This window comes from Crotalus tigris, unplaced genomic scaffold, assembly GCF_016545835.1.
Source record: "Crotalus tigris isolate CLP2741 ecotype Arizona unplaced genomic scaffold, ASM1654583v1 scf7180000023589.2044511, whole genome shotgun sequence".
Lineage (NCBI taxonomy): Eukaryota > Metazoa > Chordata > Lepidosauria > Squamata > Viperidae > Crotalus > Crotalus tigris.
This window is the reverse complement of record NW_024100062.1, coordinates 1,799,349-1,821,346: the sequence shown is the minus strand read 5'-3', so window position 1 is coordinate 1,821,346 and position 21,998 is coordinate 1,799,349. Positions and strand designations below refer to the sequence as shown.

Here is a 21,998-nt window from a genome sequence, read left to right as displayed (position 1 = left end):
CACTCTAATTACTTTGTAATGTTTTATGTCTCAAGCTTTTTACAGCTCTGGACCCCAATAACTGCTTCATATCTACTATTGATTAATTACAGAATGTTTAATCAAAATTTAGAACCCAATGTTGTCATTTATAAGCTTCAAGACTGCCAAGGTACTTAAGGTCTCCTTCCAGATACAACAACAACAAAAAAAGAAGAATGCTGGGTTCAAAACAAATTTACCAAACATGCAAGATACCAAAGATTTTTTTTTTTTTACTTCTGTACTTTACTTGGTTTCTGTCACATGCCATTACGGTTTCCTTCTGTTTTAATTACTTATTGAACCCAACAACCATTTTTTTTTTTTGGAAGAGACAAAATAAATGCAATCCTATTCTGCTCTAAGACCTAAGCAGCTTATATTTCAGTTCCCATGTTTCACTTTTAAAACGGTTTCTGACTTTTGGGGGACAGGGGCATGAAAATTCACAGTATTCACAACAGCTTCCTTTAGGGGGAAAGTCTTTATAAATGACAACACAGTTTTGAAGTGGTTAAACAAGTAGAAAAAAATTTTTTAGAGACAAATACATGAGATTTTTTTTTAATGTGGATTTTTATGGCAGTGTCATACAACCATTCACCGTTGAAGTTAAGTGTTTTTTTAATACCATTACTGAACTGCTGAAATGGATGCTAATATAGCTTGGAGTGCTAATGTCAAGTCCTGGTAATAAAAAAGACAGACTGCTGAATGAAATAATTTCGAGTAAAAAAAAAAAAGGGGGGGGGGGAGAAGAACAAAAGTGCTCTCGCTTTCCACTTTTATTGAATTGGGACTGACTGAGCCAATTGCTTTAGAAGTCTGTAAAACACAATTACTAGTGAGCCGAGTGACTCGGCTGTGCCCCCTTTGTGACTGTATAGGCTCATAAGTGCTGTTTCTATATATGGTTATCAAACTTCAGAGGTTCCTCCAGCAGAGCCTTCTGCCTTCTGAATTCACTGAATGGTTCCCCTTTTTAAAGAAATCTTGAAACTCATGGCATGCATAATAGCTAAGGTATCTCGGCAACTTCTAAAATGTCTGAGCAACTAATCATATGATTCTTTTCATGCCCAATCTTTAAAAAGACATTTCAAGGACAATATAAAAACAGTCCATGAAATGTACAGACATACAACTTGACTATCTTTTTTTTTTATTTATATTTTGATGTCAAGTTTAATTATGGGACAAAGTGATTTAGATGAATGAATAACTAAGAAAGAAAGAACTATTCTGGCAAAGACTTCAAAGAGTAAAGGAACTTCATAGCCTGCAAGTCAACACTTTTGGAATTTATCATGAATTTCATAATTTGAAATTCATATTTGATATGGAAAGTGGAATTTAGAAACTTTATGAAAATGAATAGCTCCCACCACTGCAAAATGTTTTTTTCAAATGAATGCCAGCCTGACCTTCTTTCAATTTTACAGAAAAAAAATGCTTCTTTGCAATTAAGCCTATGGTCTATGTATTTATGACATACTAGTTAGGGCAAATTAAAAGTTTTTGTGGAGAAAAGCTTTTCTGTCCATGTAAGAGTTCAAATCTTTTAAGGGAAAATATACTTTAGACAGTTAAATTCTCCTGTATTCAAGAAAAGATCTTCTCAATAACGCTGATCTTAGAATATCTAACTGGAAATTTCTGAACCTAGAAAAGAATGAATCAGCTCCTTTCAAATCTCATTAAAAGGATTTCCTTCCCAAAGCTCCAGCTTAGGAGTGATATTTTTACTAGCCATTGATATTTAGTTGATATTATAGTACTGTATAATAATTGCTCATTTATAGGCAATAAAGGCAATGGAACACTTCAGTAAACTGTAAAATGCTGTATAAATATTGAGTTTTTAATAGGGGGTCTTAATAGCTATTATTTGGGGGGACAGACATGCAGAAATAAAAGATGTAAGAGTGATACAGCATTGACCTCAATATCAAGAGGTAGACTTTTTTCCCAGACCACTCTTGGGAGGGGGGAGCATATTATGGATCTATGAAAATCAAATAAGTAATTCTGATATGAAAGAAAGGGTGTGAAACATAGGGCCTGATTAAAATGTCTTTCAGATATGGCTTTATTTAAGGAGTGCTTTTAATCAATTTCTCACGTCTGCTGACCATCCTAATCTTTATAGCATAATATATGTTTAGTTCTAATCCCCTCCAGCCAAATCCCACCTTTTGAAACAATTTTTTTTTATTCTATTCTATAATCTTCTTCTGCATCAGTATGCATGGTCTCCATTACGTTTCAACTTCAACTTTCCAAGAAATGCAATTAACATCATGATTTAGTTTAAATTTCCTGCAATATCAACTTATACGATTGGATGGCATTGTTTAAAAAATTGTCTCGTTTCAGTCAAATCGCTTCTAGATGTCAACCGAGACACTGTTCTAACACTGCAAACAAAAACCTAACAACCCACTTCATTACTCAACCAACTTCATTATTTCTCTGCATATCCTTGTAAAAAGAAGAATTGATTTTATACAACTTTAAAAGCTTGGTCCCGCCTCACCCTTCTTTCCCTAGCTTCGCATTCTGTCACTACTAACATTAGCAATGGCTTCTATATTTTATATTATACTTTTCAACTATATCTGCAAATTGTTTGCAAATGGATTGCTACATCACTAAGAGAGATTTAACTGAGAACACGAGGGGAAAAAATCTATGTAATTATAGTGAACTACATATGCCTTTATCCAGTTAGATAAAGAATTCTGGGGCAGTGGATGAAGAATTCTGCAGTTTATTTATCTCCCATCAGTCACTGAGGATCTCAGATAATACTATCCCGTTTTGCCAAGAATTTTTAAAAAGTAGTATTCCCTAGCCGCTTTCAGACCAAACTGTTCGTGGAAGAAGAGGAATGCAGCAGGGGAAAACAAAGATGCAAAGCCAGCCATTATTTCCTTCTGATTTCTTTTCTTATGAAGTTAGAAAATTAACTAATCACAGAAAGAAGACATTATGAACAGAAGACATTGCCTGATTGCAAGGTTGATTTGGCAACGCAAGAAACAAATTCCTCGCCTTACCGAACAGTCCCGACTCGCCACTGAAATGGCTTCAAGCTACAGCACAACTGAAAGTGTGCCTGAGGATGTAGAGTTTTCAAAAAGACACTTCTAAATTATTTTATTAAATTGTTACGCAAGCAGCTAATACCTTCAAGGGCTATATTTTCTCTTATTAAGTCACAGTTAATTACACATGCCTTTAAAGTCACCACCATCTACTTTAAAGAACATCCTTTCTAGAAATACTTATGGGCTCCTCAAAAATCGTATAGATTTCTTCGGAAAGCAGTTTCTAAAAGTTAACTTTGTAAGTTTCAAAAGCTAGCGGGATGAATGGAAAAGGAGGGGGGATGGTTGCTGTGGTATTTAAGAGGTGATAACAGGAGGCAGGTAGTATTTGTTCACATCTTCACCTTTGTTGATAATGTATGCAGTGGCTCGTCGGACGTATTTAATGTTAATTTATTCAAGCACACCTGTACAGGGCTGGAAGTCAGGTAACTAGATAAGCAAGTCGTAGGCTTCCGCTTTCTTGATCTAACTACCCAGAGGCCTATATCCACACAAATTTAGTTCTGGAAACATCAGCAGATTTTAATAAACCCAATCCAGATGTCTTTCTCCATACAAATCAAGGAGTTTACAAGTTTAAATCTGGACTGATTTAACTAGCAACCTAATGGCAGAATCACACTTGGCACCAATAGTTGCCTCATATTTATTTATAAGTCACCCTGAGCAAATATTATTTTGTTTTTAAATTTATTCAGGGGGCTGAATCACCTTTCCCACCTTGCAGACAAACACACATGCTTTTTGTTCTGTGAAAATTTAAAGAGAAATGTTAACAATTAGCATCCTTTACTCAGAGAGAGGCAATGCATCAAGTTCCTTCCTTTGTAACTTGAAGCAGTTAACAATGGTAGTGCAGATGTATTTATTTTACTTGAATCCGGGAACTGAAAAAGTGAAGTAACATGTCTGACTGTGCAGAAGTCATGACCTAGACGCAATTAACAAGGAAGACTTATACAGCCAATTGCTGATAGCAATAGAAAATAGATTATAAATTATTGGCACGTTTAAGAATGATCAACGTGAAAGATAAATGTTTCTTCAATGTTTAAATATCTGAGAACCTCCTTATGGGCATCTAATTCTAAACAAAAGTTTGTTTGCAAAAACTATGGCCATCTTAATTCAAATAGGCCACTGACAAACGATATCGCCTAGCCATTACTTGTCCCAGTCTTCTCTGAAGCTGAAGTTCAAGATTTCCTTGGAAGACGCCATTTTAAGTAAGACCCTATGCTTTTATTAAGGAGCCCTTGGAGCCGTAATGAAAATCATGTTATCCATATGACAAGTGACTAAATAAGAATGGCTAGAATCAAAGCCAGTTATAAAACGCCATTCTGAATGTTCAAGTCCATAGCTGTTAAAGTATATTGAATATGAGAGGCCGTATGCCTTGAAGAATAAATAAGATGTTAGTGCAAAAAATATAATCAGTGCTTAAGTCTCTTTTTTCTCATTTTTAATGCATGTTATTTAAAGAATAACTCTGCATGGCCACAAGCTTATTCTTTGTGATAACTGTCCTCTTTTTTTATAATAAGACTATATTTGTTGAAAGATTACATTACATTTTCATAAATATACTCAAGCCATTGAAAAAGGTGCAATTACTACTACAGAATAGTAGTAGTATAATATGTTGGATTTAATGGTAAGTACAGTAAATAGTATCTTAAGACTGACATTCTTCTGTACACATAACATTAGAAGTTTCACACTTCTGCTACTTTATGCTAGAATGGTTTCAACTGGGTTCTAATGTCCGTTAAGATGATTTAAGTTCACTCCCTTTCAATTATTATTCCTCTACTTATTTGGTAATGAAGTAAGACACAGTATGCTCAAGACTTCCTTTGTTTGCTAGATAGGTCATAAGATTTTCTCAGAAAGTTAAGAAAAAAATCTTACCTCATAGAAAAGTTCATTAAGCTAAACAATACCTCAAATGCCTATATTATTATTTAGAATCAATAACAAGTTTAATGTTTAGCTGAAGAATTAATAATGAAACATTAATTCTTAATCTCAAAGGTATTTATATATTCTTAGGTTAGAATTTTCAAAATTTATTATGTTGCAACCAAGTGTAAGATCACCACTAAATTCCAAACTAACTTTTCTTCATCATATTCTCTCTTCTGTTCCAGTTAACTCCCAATTATAGTTAACATAAACATTGTAAAACAAGACACTTAAAAAATAAGTGCACTTATGATCTATTTCTTAAATGTATGCAAAAATTGCCAGTTTTTGCTAAACTGACTACATTTTTGAAATTTATATTGCCAAATTTTACATTGTGAAAACCTTATAATCTTATAAATCTCAATTTTAAAAAAATTCAGCATATTTTGACTTCTTAGTGCACAGTATAAATAGTTTACGTTTCTGAAATTCACGTATCACTATAATTTTAGGAATCTACAGCATCTGTTAGAATGGAAGCAACAACCTATATCTATGTACTGTGACTGAGAGAAAAATAAAAATTTTCATTTTAGAATATTATAATCTTTCTGACTTCAGAGAAAGTAACATCATAATGTTAACTATGCCTATACATAGTTAACGAGTACAGCTCACTGAATCTATTGGAATTTACTTCCCAGTAAAGACAGATCAGGACCTAAAAACCAGCTTTAGCTTACACAAGGGTCTAGTATACTGAAAGGATTAACTTTTAAACAATCCCTTATTTTTCATGTTTACTTCAAAATTCTTTGCAAAAGCCTGCCCATTTAAAACATACATATGCATCACTTCCCGCAAAATAGCAGGCTATTTCCCCCTGGGAGAGTCTAATCAAGAATCCATTTCATAGTTTTTTGGATCCTGGTCCTGTTTAATATTTTGTTATCACTTTTAAACATTAAAAAGTTGTAAATGTAGTTTGTCACAGTTCAAATAATCCTCTAAATGAGGGATGTCTATGTTTTGGGATGTATGTCAAGGGCGCCATGCAAATAACTGCCCAATGAAATAGAGATTTTTCTTTTTTGCTCATCCACTGTTGAAAGCTGGAGGTAGTGGCAAACAAGATGGTGGCAGGCCATACTTCAGTTCCACCTGTTCAGTCTATTTCCTTTCCTTCTCTCCCTCTGGCTTACAAGGTAGAACTATATGCAGACTAGCCAAAGCCAGTTAAAGGAAATTAGGATTATATTGTAAGAAGTGTGGGAGTTCCCTGAAAAGCATAATGTGTGTGAAAAAGGAAAGGTAAGTACTGTAGCTGAAAAGTGGTGAGGGAAAATCAGAAACCCAATTTTTATCAGTTTGCCACTAAATAATTTAAACCAATTTCACTTTAGCAAGACATAGGAACTGACTGTGGTCCAACAGATTATAAAGCAGTTGTTTCTTTTTCTTCTGTGGCCTACCAGTATTGGTGTTAACACCAACTGATTATGCTCTAGTATTAATTAAATTCTCTGAGCTCCATTATTGTTTTTTAACAATAATGTTTGTTTATGTTTATATGTATGTATGAATACATGTTGCATATTTGCTGCATGTGTAAGTTTATGTGTGTTTAAATCCATAAGTATAGAAAAGCTGTGTTAGCCTGCCACTGACCCACTTTGGCAAATTCCATTTACCTTACTTTTTTGGAATAAAAAAGGAACTAAACTATTTAGAGCCAGCTGCTTCTGTTTAAACTAAACTATTTCAGACTTGATGTAGCATAACTTTTTTGTGATATCATCTAAATGTCCAGCAGAAGAAAAAGTCCTTATTAATTTTTAAAATATGTCTGAGTTCCTCTTTATTTCTGTGTGCTTAGTGCTGATTTGAATGAATTGGGATTTACATAACATGCAAGTATATTCACACCTGTATGGATAGAATACTCTACATCAAATTGCTTTGTTCATTCATTTAATGGGGTTTGTCCAAATCTACAAGCCTACATTTCATCATCATTATCATGCATGTTGATTATTAATAGGATGCTTCACAGGGGCTGAAATGCTAAAATCTATCATCAGTGGTCACCTCTTGTTTTGGCTCAGGTTTAAAGAGTTTTCATGACACTTATAAAAATTGAAATAGCCACTTTTAAATACTTGAGTAAATAAAAAAATGAATTTAACAATACTATCTCTATACACAGGTATATGTTTGCATGTCTGTCTATTGTCTATCCATCAATCCAACATATTTTCATTCTCCCATGCATGAATGGCCTATATCAGGGGTCCTCAAACTTTTTAAACAGGGGGTCAGTCCCTCTCCCTTCCTTCCTTCCTTCCTTCCTTCCTTCCTTCCTTCCTTCCTTCCTTCCTTCCTTCCTTCCTTCCTTCCTTCCCTCCCTTCCTCTTTCTCATTCCATCTCCTTCCTTCCTCCCTCCATGCCCAAGAAGGGTCAAGGGGAGGGGGAGAGGTTGCCAACGCAGCTGGTGGTCGTACTGCCAATGGCCTTGGCTTGAAAGGCCACTGTAAATTCCTGGACAAGAGCCGCACAGCCTTAAGAGCAGAATGGCAGAAAGATATTTGCGATGAGGGAGAGAGAAAAACAGGCAAGAAACGCAGCTGGGGAAGTATCACCCGCTAGGAGGAATGAAGAAAGGCACCATTGGCTGGAGGTGACCAGCAATTGGCCCTTGCCCACTTCTCACACCTGGCTCTGTGGGGTCTGGGGGAGGGGACACCGCGAGCAGAGTGAGAGTTGGCATCTGCCGCCCAGCCCCCAGCGTGCCCAGTTTTGGAAGGCAGCGCCCCGCTCTCCTCACAGTGCAGAGAAGCTGGGCCAGGTAAGGCGAAGCTAGCGAGAAGCTGAACCTGCCTTGAAGCACTCACAGGAGGCGATGAGCAGCACAGGGCCTGGCATCCCAGGTGACCGTCTTGCTTTCACCCGGGTTGCCAGGCCCTGTACTGCTTGCCGCCTTCTGTGAGCGCGCTGAGGTAGGTTCAGCTTCTTGCTAACTTTGCCTCACCTAGCTCTCCGCGCTGTGAAGAGAGCACGGCGCTGCCTGCCAAAACCAGGCACGTTGGGGGCTACACAGCAGATGCTGACTCTCACTCTGCTTGTGGCGTCCCCTCCCTTGGAGCCCACAGAACCGGGTGTGTGAAGTGGGCAAGGGCCAATTGCTGGTCACCTTCATCCGATGGTGCCTTTCTTCATTCCTTGTGGAGGGTGACTCCTCCCCAGCTGCGTTTCTTTCCTGTTTTTTGCTGCAATTTGTGTGTGTGCCCAGCACAGATGGCTGCTATGAAGTTACAGATCGGCTACCGGCCAATCTGTTTTATCTCCTGTGCTCTCTCCCCCATCCTTTCTCTTTGGTGCAGCTCCAGCTGATTCCTCTTCCCAAGGCTGTGTCTTTTTTCTTTCTCCCTCTCCCGCCCAAACTGCCTGCTTTTATAGCCTCCCCATCTCTGCCCTTCTCCATCTTTCTCTCCGGGTTGTCGGAAGTGCTGATACTGGGGCCTTTGTGTGGCCATAGCAGCCCTGCAACTCCTGATGATTCTCTCAAGGCAAGTCCTGCACTGCACCGCTTTAGCTCGTTCCCTCCCCCTGCTACACTTATCTAGACTAGGAAGGGTCGTGTACCACCTGCCAGGTGCCAGTGTACCACAAGCTGAAAAGCCCTGCACTATACTACCAATGTTCACCCGGTGGGCCAGATAAAAAGACAAGACGGGCCACATCTGGCTGAGGCCGTAGTTTGAGGACCCCTGGTATATATGGAATATAGAGATAATCACCCTGAGAAATGGGAACTTTGTTTACAAATGGAAAGAACAGTTAATTAAGATACACAGAAAAGCAGTGAAGAACCTACAGTCCTATTATATTTCTATTTCATTATATAACGTGATGGCTCAGTGTTTGCATACAGATCTAGAGATCAAGAAAAACAAAACTAATGAAAGATTTCTTGGTTCGAGGAAAGGCAACATGGTTTCCTTTAGTTATTTTTATGTGACGACTCCCACTATCACTGTCCACTCATATACGGATTGGGAATTACGAGAGTTGCAATCAAAATATCTAGAGACTACCAGGTTGCTTATCCAGTCTCATGTTAAAGGAATATGCCATCCATATTATTTAAATATATTCAGTATAAAGCCAAAGTTTGATTTTCTTAGATGGCTTACGAACAAAAACCACCCAGAAAATCAGTTAATAAATTCAATATTTACTGACCTGTCTCTGCTTCTTCGGGAGGGGAAGGCAGCATTGCAACCAGCCACTGTGCAGACATGCATCTCTTTTAAGTGAACATTCCTATAATGGAGTTTCACGCTGTAGGAACTCTTGAAACTCTTCTTGCACACATAGCAGATCTTAGGATCTGGACTCGAGCACAAATCGCCTTCTGGAGAGAATTTCTGAGGGCTGTTATAACTGAACGATGAAGAGAAGCTTTCATGGAGAGCAGCCATGCTGGCACTGCCTCCATTATAAAGTCCGTATTGGCTCATGTAAAACATCTCATATGTAGGGTCTGTAAACTCTTCCTTGACTTTAATTTCACTGGGATGGGAAAGATCATTGTGGTTTTCATCTGGTCTTTCATGGTTCATCATAGACTTGCTACTTCTTTCATGGATCATGTGTTCATCCCCTTCCATGGATTCCTCACACAGTTTTGGCTCTGAGGATTCAGACTCATTTTCATAGTCCCTCTCATGCTCTTCTGATGTCATACTGTCTGTCCTTCTTAGCTCTGTCCTTGAAATGCACCTGCTTTGCCCATTTTTTGAGAAGTCCTTCACAGATAACCCCGGGCTCATCTCCTCCTGAGAATGGCAATGATTGTCATGACCACCATCATTAGTTATACTTCTGTTATCGTTAACTTCCTCATCTTCATAATCAAACTCATCAGCTGTGTCAATGATTTCCTTCTCTATTTTTACCGGCATGCTTGACTTTCGTGGCTTTTTCTTAGGGGCAAGGTCAGCACTTGCTTCTTGGCTGGGCATGATGCCGATGGGTAGTGTTGATTCTGAAGGGAGAGATGATTGTTCTATTGTGCCCGTTAATGGCATCAATGGACTAGTTGGTAGTGATGTTGGAGGACTCACCATCTCCCCAGGCGTAAGTAAACTTCTGTAAAAAGGAGGAACTGGCTGCACAGTTTTTAAAGCTGGAAATACGAGGTGGCTAGGAAGTGGATTTTGTAACACAGGATCTAATGGGGGAGTGGTAAAACCCATTGGAGGTCGTCCTGGACTCGTTAGTGTTAGATTTGACTTTGTACTTGCTATAACCGGAGTAGCAGCACCAGATGTAGCACGGATGAGATCCTTGTCTCGATTGTTTCTTAACATGGGCATATGAAGTCGGGGATTGGGGTTAGCGCTGTGGCGGTTGCGACTTCTAAGCGAGCTGAAGACCATGTTGCAACCTTCAATCGTACAGCGATGTTTGATCTTAAGGTGGACTGCATTGTAGTGGATCTTCAGGGTCCCCTTGTCATAAAAGGTTTTCCCACACGCATTGCAAAAGACTCTTCCTTTCCGTGAGGCTGATCCCATCCTTCGCATTCTGTGAATTCTGAAAGAGCTTTTTGTGTGTTCGGGTTTGGATAAGTCATTGACAGGGGTCGAAGTCTGGACAGGGGAAACTGAAGTTGGCTCGCTTTTGGGCTCTACATTGGTGATGCTGGACAAGGCATTCCTGCTGGAGTTCTGCTCGCTGTTGAAAGGGGCTGGGGAAACTTCAGATTCACTGCTTTCATTAAATTCATTTTGAGCTGAAAGGCTTGGCTCACGCAGTCTCAGCGCTGGCTGTTCCAGCAGGAGCCCATTCGGCGGCAAGCCCAATAGAGGGGCAGAGACTGGATTTATGTATTGAAATGGTAGCAGGAATGCTAGGCTGTTTGGGATGTTTTCAAAATGATGAATGCTGGAAGGGTTGCTGTTCTCCAAGTGAGCAAGGAGACTTGGGCTCCTGGTTCGATTATTGCTTTCAATAAAAGTCCTTATGTCTGAGTCTGTCTTTGAAGATGGAACAGCAACGGCCTGCCCTTCTTTTTCTTGAATTGCCATCAGCTCCACAATGGATTTGGTTTCTCCAAACCTCAAAAACTGCTGAAGGGTAATAATCTCTTCTTCCCTGGACATGATGGCCCAACGGTCCAGCACTTTGCCTGCAGCATCCTAGAGGCCATATCAAAGAAACAACAAAGACAAACACAAAAGAAGAAAACCTTATTGATTCTGCATAATTATCGATTTCGATTGAAAGTGCTGTTCTGACTGCTCATCAAACACTAAGCTCTGAATACTACATGCAAACACTTTGTTGAAAGAAAACTTTGCTACCAAGCAAACATAATGATTGCAGTAAAAAAGAAAAACAGTGGTTTAATCATGTCGGAACAAACATTAGTGTAAACTGCTGGACTTTTGTGAACTACTGTCAATAATGTGTTTTGTGAACTAAACTAAAGAGATCTTTTTTATTTGAACAATAAATACTTATATACCATACAATTAACATTCATTAACCTGAGGAGGTGATCTCTCCCTATGCGTTTCACCAAAATGCCCCAGATTGTATGTTCAATCCTTGTTAAACAGTGTCACTACAGAAAATATTTGAAATATACATTTAGTGCACGCAATTTATGCCTCCGGTATGCAATTCGGAAGGTTTATTTTTTTAAGCAAATTAATAAACATAATAGCTAGCTAGACATTATAATTGAGATGGAGATTTAAAAAGACAACATAAAATATTAAGGAAAACTTTAGTATATTTTTTCCTCTTCTCAAGGAAGATTTAAAATTTAATTTTATGGTAACCAATTTTTTTTTAATGGAAAATTTTTACTGTTTTGATTCAGGGAATTGGCTGTTACCATGTAAACTAAATTTGGTTAGAGTGAAAATAGGATGACTTTTCACCATTTTTAATAAATAAAAGCAAGCATTTTTAAAAGTAAACATCTGATCATTGCAGATACCATAAATGTGTAAAAATGTGTTTTAATATTACCTTTTGATAGCAAAGGCAAAATCCAGGGAGAATACACATCAGTAATCACCAGACTATCTGTTGTTAAATATACATTAAAAAGCATTTCACACTTTCATTTTTGCTAGTAAGTATGAGATTTGCCTCAAGGTAGAACTTAAAAATTCTGCATTGTAACATCAGACCATCCTCTATAACAGCATGTATGTGTGAAAGCAGAAGGCTATTTAGATAATAAATCTATGGTTTCCTTGGCGGTTTTTCTAGTTAAAGTGCATGCCAGCCATATTGCCAACTTTTATAATTTGCTGGCAAACCCTTTTCCTGAGCATGGAGCAGTCAATAAGTTGGTGATTTCCACAAGTATGCCTGTCTAGCTCAACCTTCTTGTTTGTTGCTTTGATCTCTAAGTAGGCCCCCCCACTTCCAAAGTGCAGAAAGATCCATAACTGCTACTCTCTAATAAACCATACAAAACAAGTCAGTGGAATAGTATTATATGATAATATATACATCAGCAGTAGAGAGAGTTTCATTTCTTCAAGCCAACAACACATAATTATGAAATTCATTATAGGTAAGCCTTGACTTACAACTAGTGGTGGGATTCAGCCAGTTCGCACCAGTTTGGCAAAACCGCTAGCTAATTTTTTGTTGCTCAGGGCTAGAATGGACTTCCGGAAATGGCATCCACACAGAGAACGGTTGTTCACATATTTGAATCCCTCTACTGCTTACAACCATTTGTTTAGTGACCATACAAAGTTACAACGGCATTGAAAAAAGTGATTTATGACCAGTTTTCATATTTATGATCATTGCAGCATCCCCATGGTCACATAATCAAAATTTGGGTACTTGGCAACCAGTCTGTATTTATGACAGTTGCAGTGTCATGTGATCACCAGTTGTAACCATTCTGGCTGTTTTCTGACAAGCAAAGTCAATAGGGGAAGCCATATTCATTAACAACTGCATGATTTCCTTAAAAATGGTGGCAAAAAAGATCATAAAACAGGGCACAACTCACTTAACAACTTCGTTTAGCAACAGAAATGTTGGGCTCCTTTGTGGTTGTAAGTCAAGTACTACCTGTTCAGTAAAATATGTAGTAGAAATACATTCAAGGAAGGCAACTCAATTGATACCTACTAGCCTGGAGAGTTAAATGGAGATGTTATGCTCAGAAGCATTTTGTACATTTATACTTATATATAAGTTTTGCAGAGATACCAAACTGAAAATTAACTGTCTGATCCAGTACAGCTCTATTTAAATTCCTTACCTACTTATGTTCTTACTTAATATAATAATATAATTCTGATACCCATTTCATTCATTACATGGGGAGGGGAGGAGAAGCAAAAGCAGCAGAAGCGGCAGCGGAGGAGGGGAAGTTTACATAAGATTTAGGACAAGTCATTCAACTTTGGTATGGATGTGGTACAGTGAATTTCACTCTAGTTCAAATATACTGTAAATAGGACCAAAGCCTTAGCTATCCCCATGTTGAACATTGATATTGCAAGATCCTGGAGCTCCTTATGAAGTGTGTAGCTTGCACTTTCCATCAGTTCAGAGCTTTCCCTCAAATTTCTATACTTTAATTGTTTATCTGAAAACATTAAAAGGCTGCACTTGTTTCAAAGAGACTATAATGCTGTAAAAATAAATTGATCATACGTCTAAAAGGGGATATTGGTGAATAAATAGATACTCAACAAATACTTAAGCCAGATATTGTTTTTTAAAAAATCAACCAAGTAATTCATGCTATGTTATTTGATATTTCTCCAAATCAAAGAGGCAACAGCTCTTTAAAAGCAACGATTAGTTGAAAAAAAAAATAGACCTGCCACTTTTCAATGAGGCAGTGAGTTTTTCTGTACTTTTCCAAAGTTGTATCTTTTTTTGTTCCTGTTACATTGCAAAAAAGTAGGTCAGAACATGTATGTTTTATATAATACTGTACATATGTGCTGTATTATAATCAAAGCAATGTTCACATAATGCTAACTGAATGAAAATTAGTAATGCATTACAATTTAGAACTAGATAAGAAGGAATAGGAATATTTTAAGATTAAAGTTATAAGAAGCCAAGACAAGGATCCCTTTGGAGTTTGTTACAAACTGGCTGTGGATTCCTTGGTGTATTGTATAATACTCAGCTTGAGGCTCATATCATTTCTTCCGTGTAACTCGTTTTGGCTTCTCTCATGACTTTCCCCAATGCCATTAAATTTTATCAACATTTACTTTTTTCATTACAAAAGATTCCAATTTATATTATTTCAGTCAACTCATGACTGAATAGATGATCCTCTTGGGACTGTACAGACAGGAAATTCAAGGAGTATCCATGCTGAGAAAGTCCATAAGATCTGTGTGCCATATATCTGCAGCAGATGATTCTGCTTCTCGGTTGTCTAAAGTGACACACTAGTTGCTCCATTTCTACACAATAGAATTGTACTGTCTTCCAATTTTTAGAAAGAAACTTCTAATTCAACTGAGATTAACATCTCACAATGTATAGCTTTAAACGATCCTTTCACCCACATATTATTTCTTTCTCTATAATAGCATAAATAAAAAATAGATACCCACACACACAGAATATTTCTTACTGGGTCCGTGAAATAATATCATCCTTAATCATCCTGCACATATTTACTGGTTTTACCTGATCTAAAGGTGAGGATAAGACATATCAGGACATAAAGTGTCCTAACATGTAGGTCACCTAAGAATGAAAAATAAATTTAGGTTGATTATTGTCAGAGATGATACAAATAGGGTTAGAAATGTTGACCTTTCACTCCTAGATTCAGTGTAATTTTCAGCACTTTAATTGAGAGAGGGAATATCCATGGACTGGGATGAAAATATAGGAGATATGATTTCCTAAGGGCTTCTGCTTCATAAATAAAGTTTGTGATACAACACGAACAAATTTATATCTTATTTAAGAGGCAAACACATTTCTAAGAAATGTGTTATTTTTTTTGTTCCAGAAAAAATTCTTAGATTTCTTTTTTATTAGCCAGGAATGATAATATATTACATATTCTATATATTGTTAATTATTATATATCAGTATTTGCAGATCTGCTATTTCCTTAATTTGCTTTTTTGACATAGCTAGTTAAAGCTAAATGTATATATCCATGTGGCGATATTGTGAATTCACTAAAAGATAATTATGCAAAAACTTAAATTAATCAGAAAGTATTTTAAGAAGCCCTTCAAAGAAAAATTAGGGAGCACATAGGGAATATTTTCTATTATTACTGTGATAATTTCCAAGAAGCATTTGAACAACATTTATTTCATTATTGGTATATAATTACAATTTTGGATACTGCAATAATTTAATATACTGTGTATATAATATATATATGTAATGTTGTCCAGAATTAACTTTACACAGTGTATATAATCCATTACTGAGCTAACTTTCACAGAATAATTTGCTGAAAATTTAGAAATATCTAAATATTGCACTGTTAGATCAATGTACTTTCATCCCACTATATTCTCCTAAAGCTGCTGTTAATCTAAATTATTTTTCAGCATAGGCCAACATTTTATGTTGCTACCTTATGGGCAGTTAAAATGATATACTGTTTGAAATTACTCTGATGCCCCCACATTTTCACAGCCATGAATTATGGGTAGGGTTGATCAGTAAATATGAGTTCACAGGGTTAAACTATTGGGTGTTCCAAGGGTTAGAATTACTATACTATATACTGGCAATTACAGGTTGTCCTCAACTTATAACAGTTTATTTAGTGACCGTTCAAAGTTAAAAAGTGACTTATGACCATTTTTCACACTTGTGATATTTGTAGCATCCCGACGATCATTGATCAAAATTCAGATACTTGTCAATTGGTTCATACTTATCACCACTACTGTGTCCCAAGGTCAAGTAAAATCAATGGGGAAGCCAGATTCATTTAACAACCATGTCATTATCTTATCAACTGCAGTGATTCACTTAACAACTGTGGCAAGAAATGTCATCAAATGGGCCAAATTCCTCCTTTTGTTTATTCCAGAACTAAAAATTGTTCTTATTCTTAGATCTTCGATGACTAATGCTCGTTCTTAGATCTTGTTCTTAGATGAATAATGCTCGACTAATTTGTAAAAATAATAAAGGCAGGATGCAAATAAATAAATAAAAGATCTTGTTTTTAGATTAATAAAATAAAACTCTAAATCATCCCCTTCTAATGGCCTGCCCGAAAATAATCCTCATGCACTCATGCTTAGGTTTAATAAGAATACAATTATAGAAAAATAGAACTGAATTCTATAGTTGAATTCAAATTATTTTTTTCTCAACTTCAATTAGTTTTTGATAAGGCTCTACATAGATGCTGATTATATCAAGGGGTTCAGATGATATACTGATTGCAGGCCAAATTAACATGGAAAATATAGCAACACTTGCAGACTCAGTTATGGTGTTAGGTTCCACACTGAATTTGAGTTACAGAGTAACTGCAGAAACTTCCCATGTAATGAAGTAAGTAAATGTTTAGGCATTGCATAATAGATTAACAAAATCTAAAAAATGGGGCAAAACTCACTCAATAAATCTCTTGCTTAACAACAGAAATTTTGGGTTCAGTTGTGGTAGTCCAGAACTACCTGTATGCCAGTGATACTCAAGAGTCCATTGAATCTACAAGAAAAATAGCAAGAAAGTGAGAAAAATTAACAATTTGAACCGATGGGCTGCTTTACACTAAATCTGCCCACTGGTCCATCTCAGCTCCATAGAAAAATAAATTCCAAGATATACCAGGAATTAATTTGAGACCTTGTATACTTATTCTACTGGTACACTATTTCAGTAAAGTTTCAGAGTGACTCTCATAGCACAACCCGGCCACAAATCTTGGTTGGTCTGATAGCATTTCCATGTTTGGGAATAAATATTGCTATCCATTTGTCCTTCGGCACATCTTTTCTTCAGTGTGACATATTTTATTTCCCCTAACTGCATATTAGAAAAGCAGCAGCATAGCCTGGAGTTCCAGTTCAAACATAGGAGGAAAAATTGCCAACATTTATACTGCAGCATAGTTTGATTCAGAGGGTAAAAAAAAAAATCGAGGAAGACCCAAATAAGGAGATGAAAGCTAGATGACACAGCAAAAGTAAACAAGATTAGCTCATCTAAGTAAAAAAGAATACAAGGCAAAGAAAAAATATATATACCGCAGTTATTAAATGATCACAGATTTCTAGGACTCTGGTTTTAAATCTCATTATTTCAACAACCCCCTCAATACACAATCTTTCTAGCAAACTACAAAAGTACCGGTCTTGTGAAAATTTCCAAAGGCACAATGTACAGATCCCCAATCAATACTACTACATTCAGGATATGGATTCTCTCCAGAGTCTCCAGCAATTCTCTTTCTGATATGAATCTTTCCTGCTCCATAAGCTCCACTCTACCTTAAATCTCCGTAATAATTACTCTCTTTACAACATTCAGGATGCTTCGCCCTGAAGGACTATGGTATAATGAGGCGAAGCATTTGCAACAAATTATATGAAAATGCACAAAGTGAAATGAACGTGTCTCTCTTGTTTAAATGAAGTTCTGGCATAGAGAAGAAAGTTGGAGAATACATGACAACAAAGAGAATAATTTGGCCACTGCCAGTCTATGTAAATTTTAAGAGGCAGACTTTACTTTTCTGTGTGTATTTTCCCCCATTCAGAAGCCAACTAGCAGCATACTAACCAAGTGGGAAATATGGAAATGTATTCCCTTAATTCTTCTTGAAGGGCTAGGCCAATTTTTAGCAATGCCCTAATTGTGTTAGTAATTGATCTCTATGCAAAATCTATCTTCATCCAAATTAGAACTGTTATTAGTATAATATGAATCATCAGCATAATATGTCCTAACTTTGTTTCTTGGACTAAGCAAACGAGGGCTGATTACTGTATATGGACATACAAGATAAATACAAAAGAACTACAAATGAGTAATGTGCAAAAATCAAGCAAACAATAGGCAGCACCACAAATAGTACTATGTCCTTTCTGCAAAGTATTTTTTAAAATATAAAATTAGTTGACAGTCATGTTTTCAACAGATAATTTCCAGAGATTTAGATTTCCTAGAACCTAGAACCATGGTGGCGAACCTATGGCACGCGTGCCACAGGTGGCACGCAGAGCCCTCTCTGTGGGCATGTGCACCATTGCCCCAATTCTAGGCCTTCAGCTGGATTTTATAAAACCTTTTCGCTTTAGGCCTCCACTGCCATGTGCAAAAAAAAAAAAGGTTCAATCAATCAATCAGTTTCAACTTCTCGAGGGAAAAAAAAGATCTCACAAAGTTGGAATTGATTGAACTTTTTAGTCCTACCCAGTCTGCTGTTACCATGAAAGCCATGCCCACCCAATGGACCATACCGACCCAATGGGCCATACCCACCTGGCACTCAACAATACATAAGTGGGTTTTGGATTGCAGTTTGGGCACTCGGTTTCTAAAAGGTTTGCCATCACTGACGTAGAACTAAGCAACCTGGAAGTAAGGAGAAATTCCCTGACCATGAGAACAATTAATGGAATGGCTTGCCTTCAGAAATTGTGGGTGCTCCATCGCTGGAAGCTTTTAACAAGAGTCTATGTGGAATGGTATAAAGTTCCTGCTTAAGTAGGGGCTTGGATTAGAACAGGGGTCCCCAATCCCCAGTCTGTGGACTAGTACTGGGCCGTGGCATGCCAGCAACCGGTCTGCATAAACAAGCAAAGCCCCATCCGCGAGATGCAGGCAGCACACAAAACCACGCACCGTCCAGTCCGCAGAAAAAACTCTCTCCACGGAACCGGTCCCTGGTGCCCAAAAGACCTCCAAGGTCCCTTCTAACTCTATTATTCTATTATTTTGTTTAAGATGCTAGTCTTTTGAAAATAAAAAAGACTAGAGAAAGAGAAAGAGAAAGAGAAAGAGAAAGAGAAAGGAAGGAAGGAAGGAAGGAAGGAAGGAAGGAAGGAGGAAAGAAAGTCAAGGATTTCACTTGGATTTTCTGAGGCTTCAACAAGTGCCGCAGCAATTAGGGTGAAGCAACATTTCATAACGTTTGTTCTCTATTATATCTATTCATGGATCTTCATCATGCCAGAACCATTAATGGCAGCTATGTATGACTGGTTCAGACTTAGTACTGAATCAGTACTGGGATATTAGTACTGGGCCAGAGTCTCTGTCAGTAAATTCTCTTCTGTAGCTGTTTCTCAGATAATTTCACAGGATTATCTAGTAAGGTAGGGAGATGGCAAACCCTTTTTAAATTAAGGGATTATTTAATAAATCATCCAGAAAGAAGAATTTTAAAGCAGGAATACATCTAGTTGGTTACAAATGAATGAAATGAGTCTTTTTTATTAAAAATATAATCTGTACAATAAGATCATTAACTGTTTTTGAAAATCTCATGTTAGAATCTTCACAGTCCTCTATGTGTCTAAGAGGAAGTTGCTGGAGTGGGATCAACATCCACATCTCTGTATGGAAATCAGAGTTAAGACACATCCCTGACACAAAGGACTACATTTTGGAAGAATTCCACATGATGATAAATAACAGCAGAAATCCAGGAAATTGCTTTGAAATTATTCATAGATGGTATTAAAATTTCCACTGGAAGTTTCTTCAGCAAAGCACTGGACATCTTTATGTAAGTAAGACGGTTCTTTGAGAATGTATAAAATCAAATAGAGAGATTAATAGTATGGATATAGAAAAATTCAGTTACGGTTCCAAGGTATTTTTATTGTTATTATTTAGTGAAAGACCTGAAAAGTAAAAATAATATAACTGTTCAATTCATAATGGCAAAAACAGAGAAACTCCGTCTTGATATACTGTAAAAATATGGAAAATTGTTATAATGAAAACATTGACAGACAAAAAAAGGGGGAGATTTTGAGATCTACAGAATGGGTCCCCAGCTATGGGCCACGGGCCACTACTGGGCCATGGTCTACTAGCCACTGGGCTGCAAAACAGGCTGGCCAATGCATGCATGTGTGTGCGCGGTCTCACCCTTACTTGCACTAGCACCTGCACGCTTACACAAATGGGGCCGCTAGTGCTGTGCAGGTGCACAAGGCCCTGTTTCCGCATGCACACAAACATGCACACACAAATTTTCCAGCTGCTTCCTTTACCTCCGGGCGGCCACCAGTATGAAAAGGTTGGTGACCTTTATACTAGAAGAGTTCCATTTGATTCAATCTGGGAAAAAAATAGTCTGTTTTGCAAACCATAATAGGCCAAATTCTTCCTTTTGTTTATCTCAGTACAAAAGTTGCTCTTATTCTTAGATTTTTGTTCTTAGATTAATAATGCCTGCTAACTTGAGTTTTTTATAAACACAATACAAATAAATAAATAGAAGATCTTATCCTTAGATTAATAAAGTTAAAAAAAAATCTAAATCATCCTCTTCTTATGGCCTGCCCAAAAAATCTTCATACATTTTTTTTCTCAATTTCAATTTCTTTTTGTTAAGGATCTACATAGCTGCTGATTCTATCAAGGGTTCAGATGATATACTGTTTGTAGGCCAAATTAACATGGAAAATAGAGCAAAACATAAAGGCTCAGTGATGCTGTTATGTTCCACACTAAATTTGCATTACAAAGTAATTGCAGCAACTTCCTATATAATGAAGTAAATGTTTAGGCATTGCATCAGCACACAAATTATATTCCGTAGATATACAGAATGTATTTTTGCTCAAGCATTTAGCTTTCCAGAAATAGTATAAAAGCACACTGCACACTGAGTTGGAGAGGGAAAACTCATATTAACAGAGCAAATTAGTCTGCAAGGAAACACACACATTTCCCGGTGAGAATTGTTTAAAAATAATCATACAATTTGCATTGTCAAATCAGGATTCACTACTGTAGCTTATGTAACTTTATAAGGATTCAAAAAGAGTAGTTTAAAATATTTTGTGCAATTTTTTAAAAAACACACCGGTTGGCTTTTTGTAGAAGATTTTCTTTGTTATGGAATACTGTGCAGTATGGATCTCAGGGGACTCCATTATTTCTATCGATACGTCACTGTTTTTTTTTAAAGCAACAAATATGTTACAGGATTTTTCTATGGAAAGGTAAATAATACTTATTTTCAAAATCAAATCGATCTTGCTTCATTTCAATGCAGCCAGCCAAACCTCCCTCTTCAAAAGGAATCGTCCTATATTCTAAAAACCCACTCTTTATCTTGTTATCAAAACTCAAAAATTATCAGCCGTACAATCAATCATCCTCACCACACAAAGACATTTTTCCTTCAGCCCATTCGATCAGTTCCAAAGTTGGCTCATGACAATTGTGGTATCAGTTTAAACAATAGTAATCTAAAGAGGCATGATAAGAACTGCGGTTTGGAGGCTGAGAAGACCTGCAGGAGGTTCTCCATGGAAGTAAGACCAGGGAGATGATCCAGACTGGTGGTTTCTGGGCCTTGGGCATTTCCTGAGAGGGAGTCCACACTATTTCCACAATATTAAATTCTGGAAACAAGAATGGGAGCTTTGATCATGGCTTGCATATTTAGACAGATGTTGAGAGAAACCGTTTGGGGACATATGCATTTGCAGTTTAGTCTCAATGTCCTCAGTCTGGATAATAAAGAGACTGGGGCACTGCTATTATTGGCAAGGTTTCAGCAGAGTAACTGCTGAAAATTCCAATAAACAATATGAGCCGAGGTGGCGCAGCAGTTAGAGTGCAGTACTGCAGGCCACTTTAGCTGACTGTGTTCAGCAGGTCAGCGGTTCAAATCTCACCGGCTCAAGGTTGACTCAGCCTTCCATCCTTCCGGGGTAGGTAAAATGAGGACCCAGATTGTTGGGTGCAATGTA

At 37.2% G+C, this 21,998-nt stretch overlaps 1 protein-coding gene across 9 annotated transcripts in view; it reads right to left on the bottom strand.

Annotated features, from left to right (window-relative positions):
- The window catches only part of BNC2 (basonuclin 2), a 433,897-nt gene that overhangs the window by 15,219 nt on the left and 396,680 nt on the right, over window positions 1-21,998 (bottom strand). For all 9 annotated transcript variants that reach the window (XR_005553697.1, XM_039319400.1, XM_039319402.1 and 6 more), the window contains one exon: window positions 9,289-11,249. Coding sequence is in view for 8 of the 9 variants with exons in the window: in XM_039319400.1 (XP_039175334.1) it covers window positions 9,289-11,249 (1,961 nt within the window). In the remaining variant the exon portion in view is untranslated. The remainder of the gene's footprint in view (window positions 1-9,288; window positions 11,250-21,998) is intronic.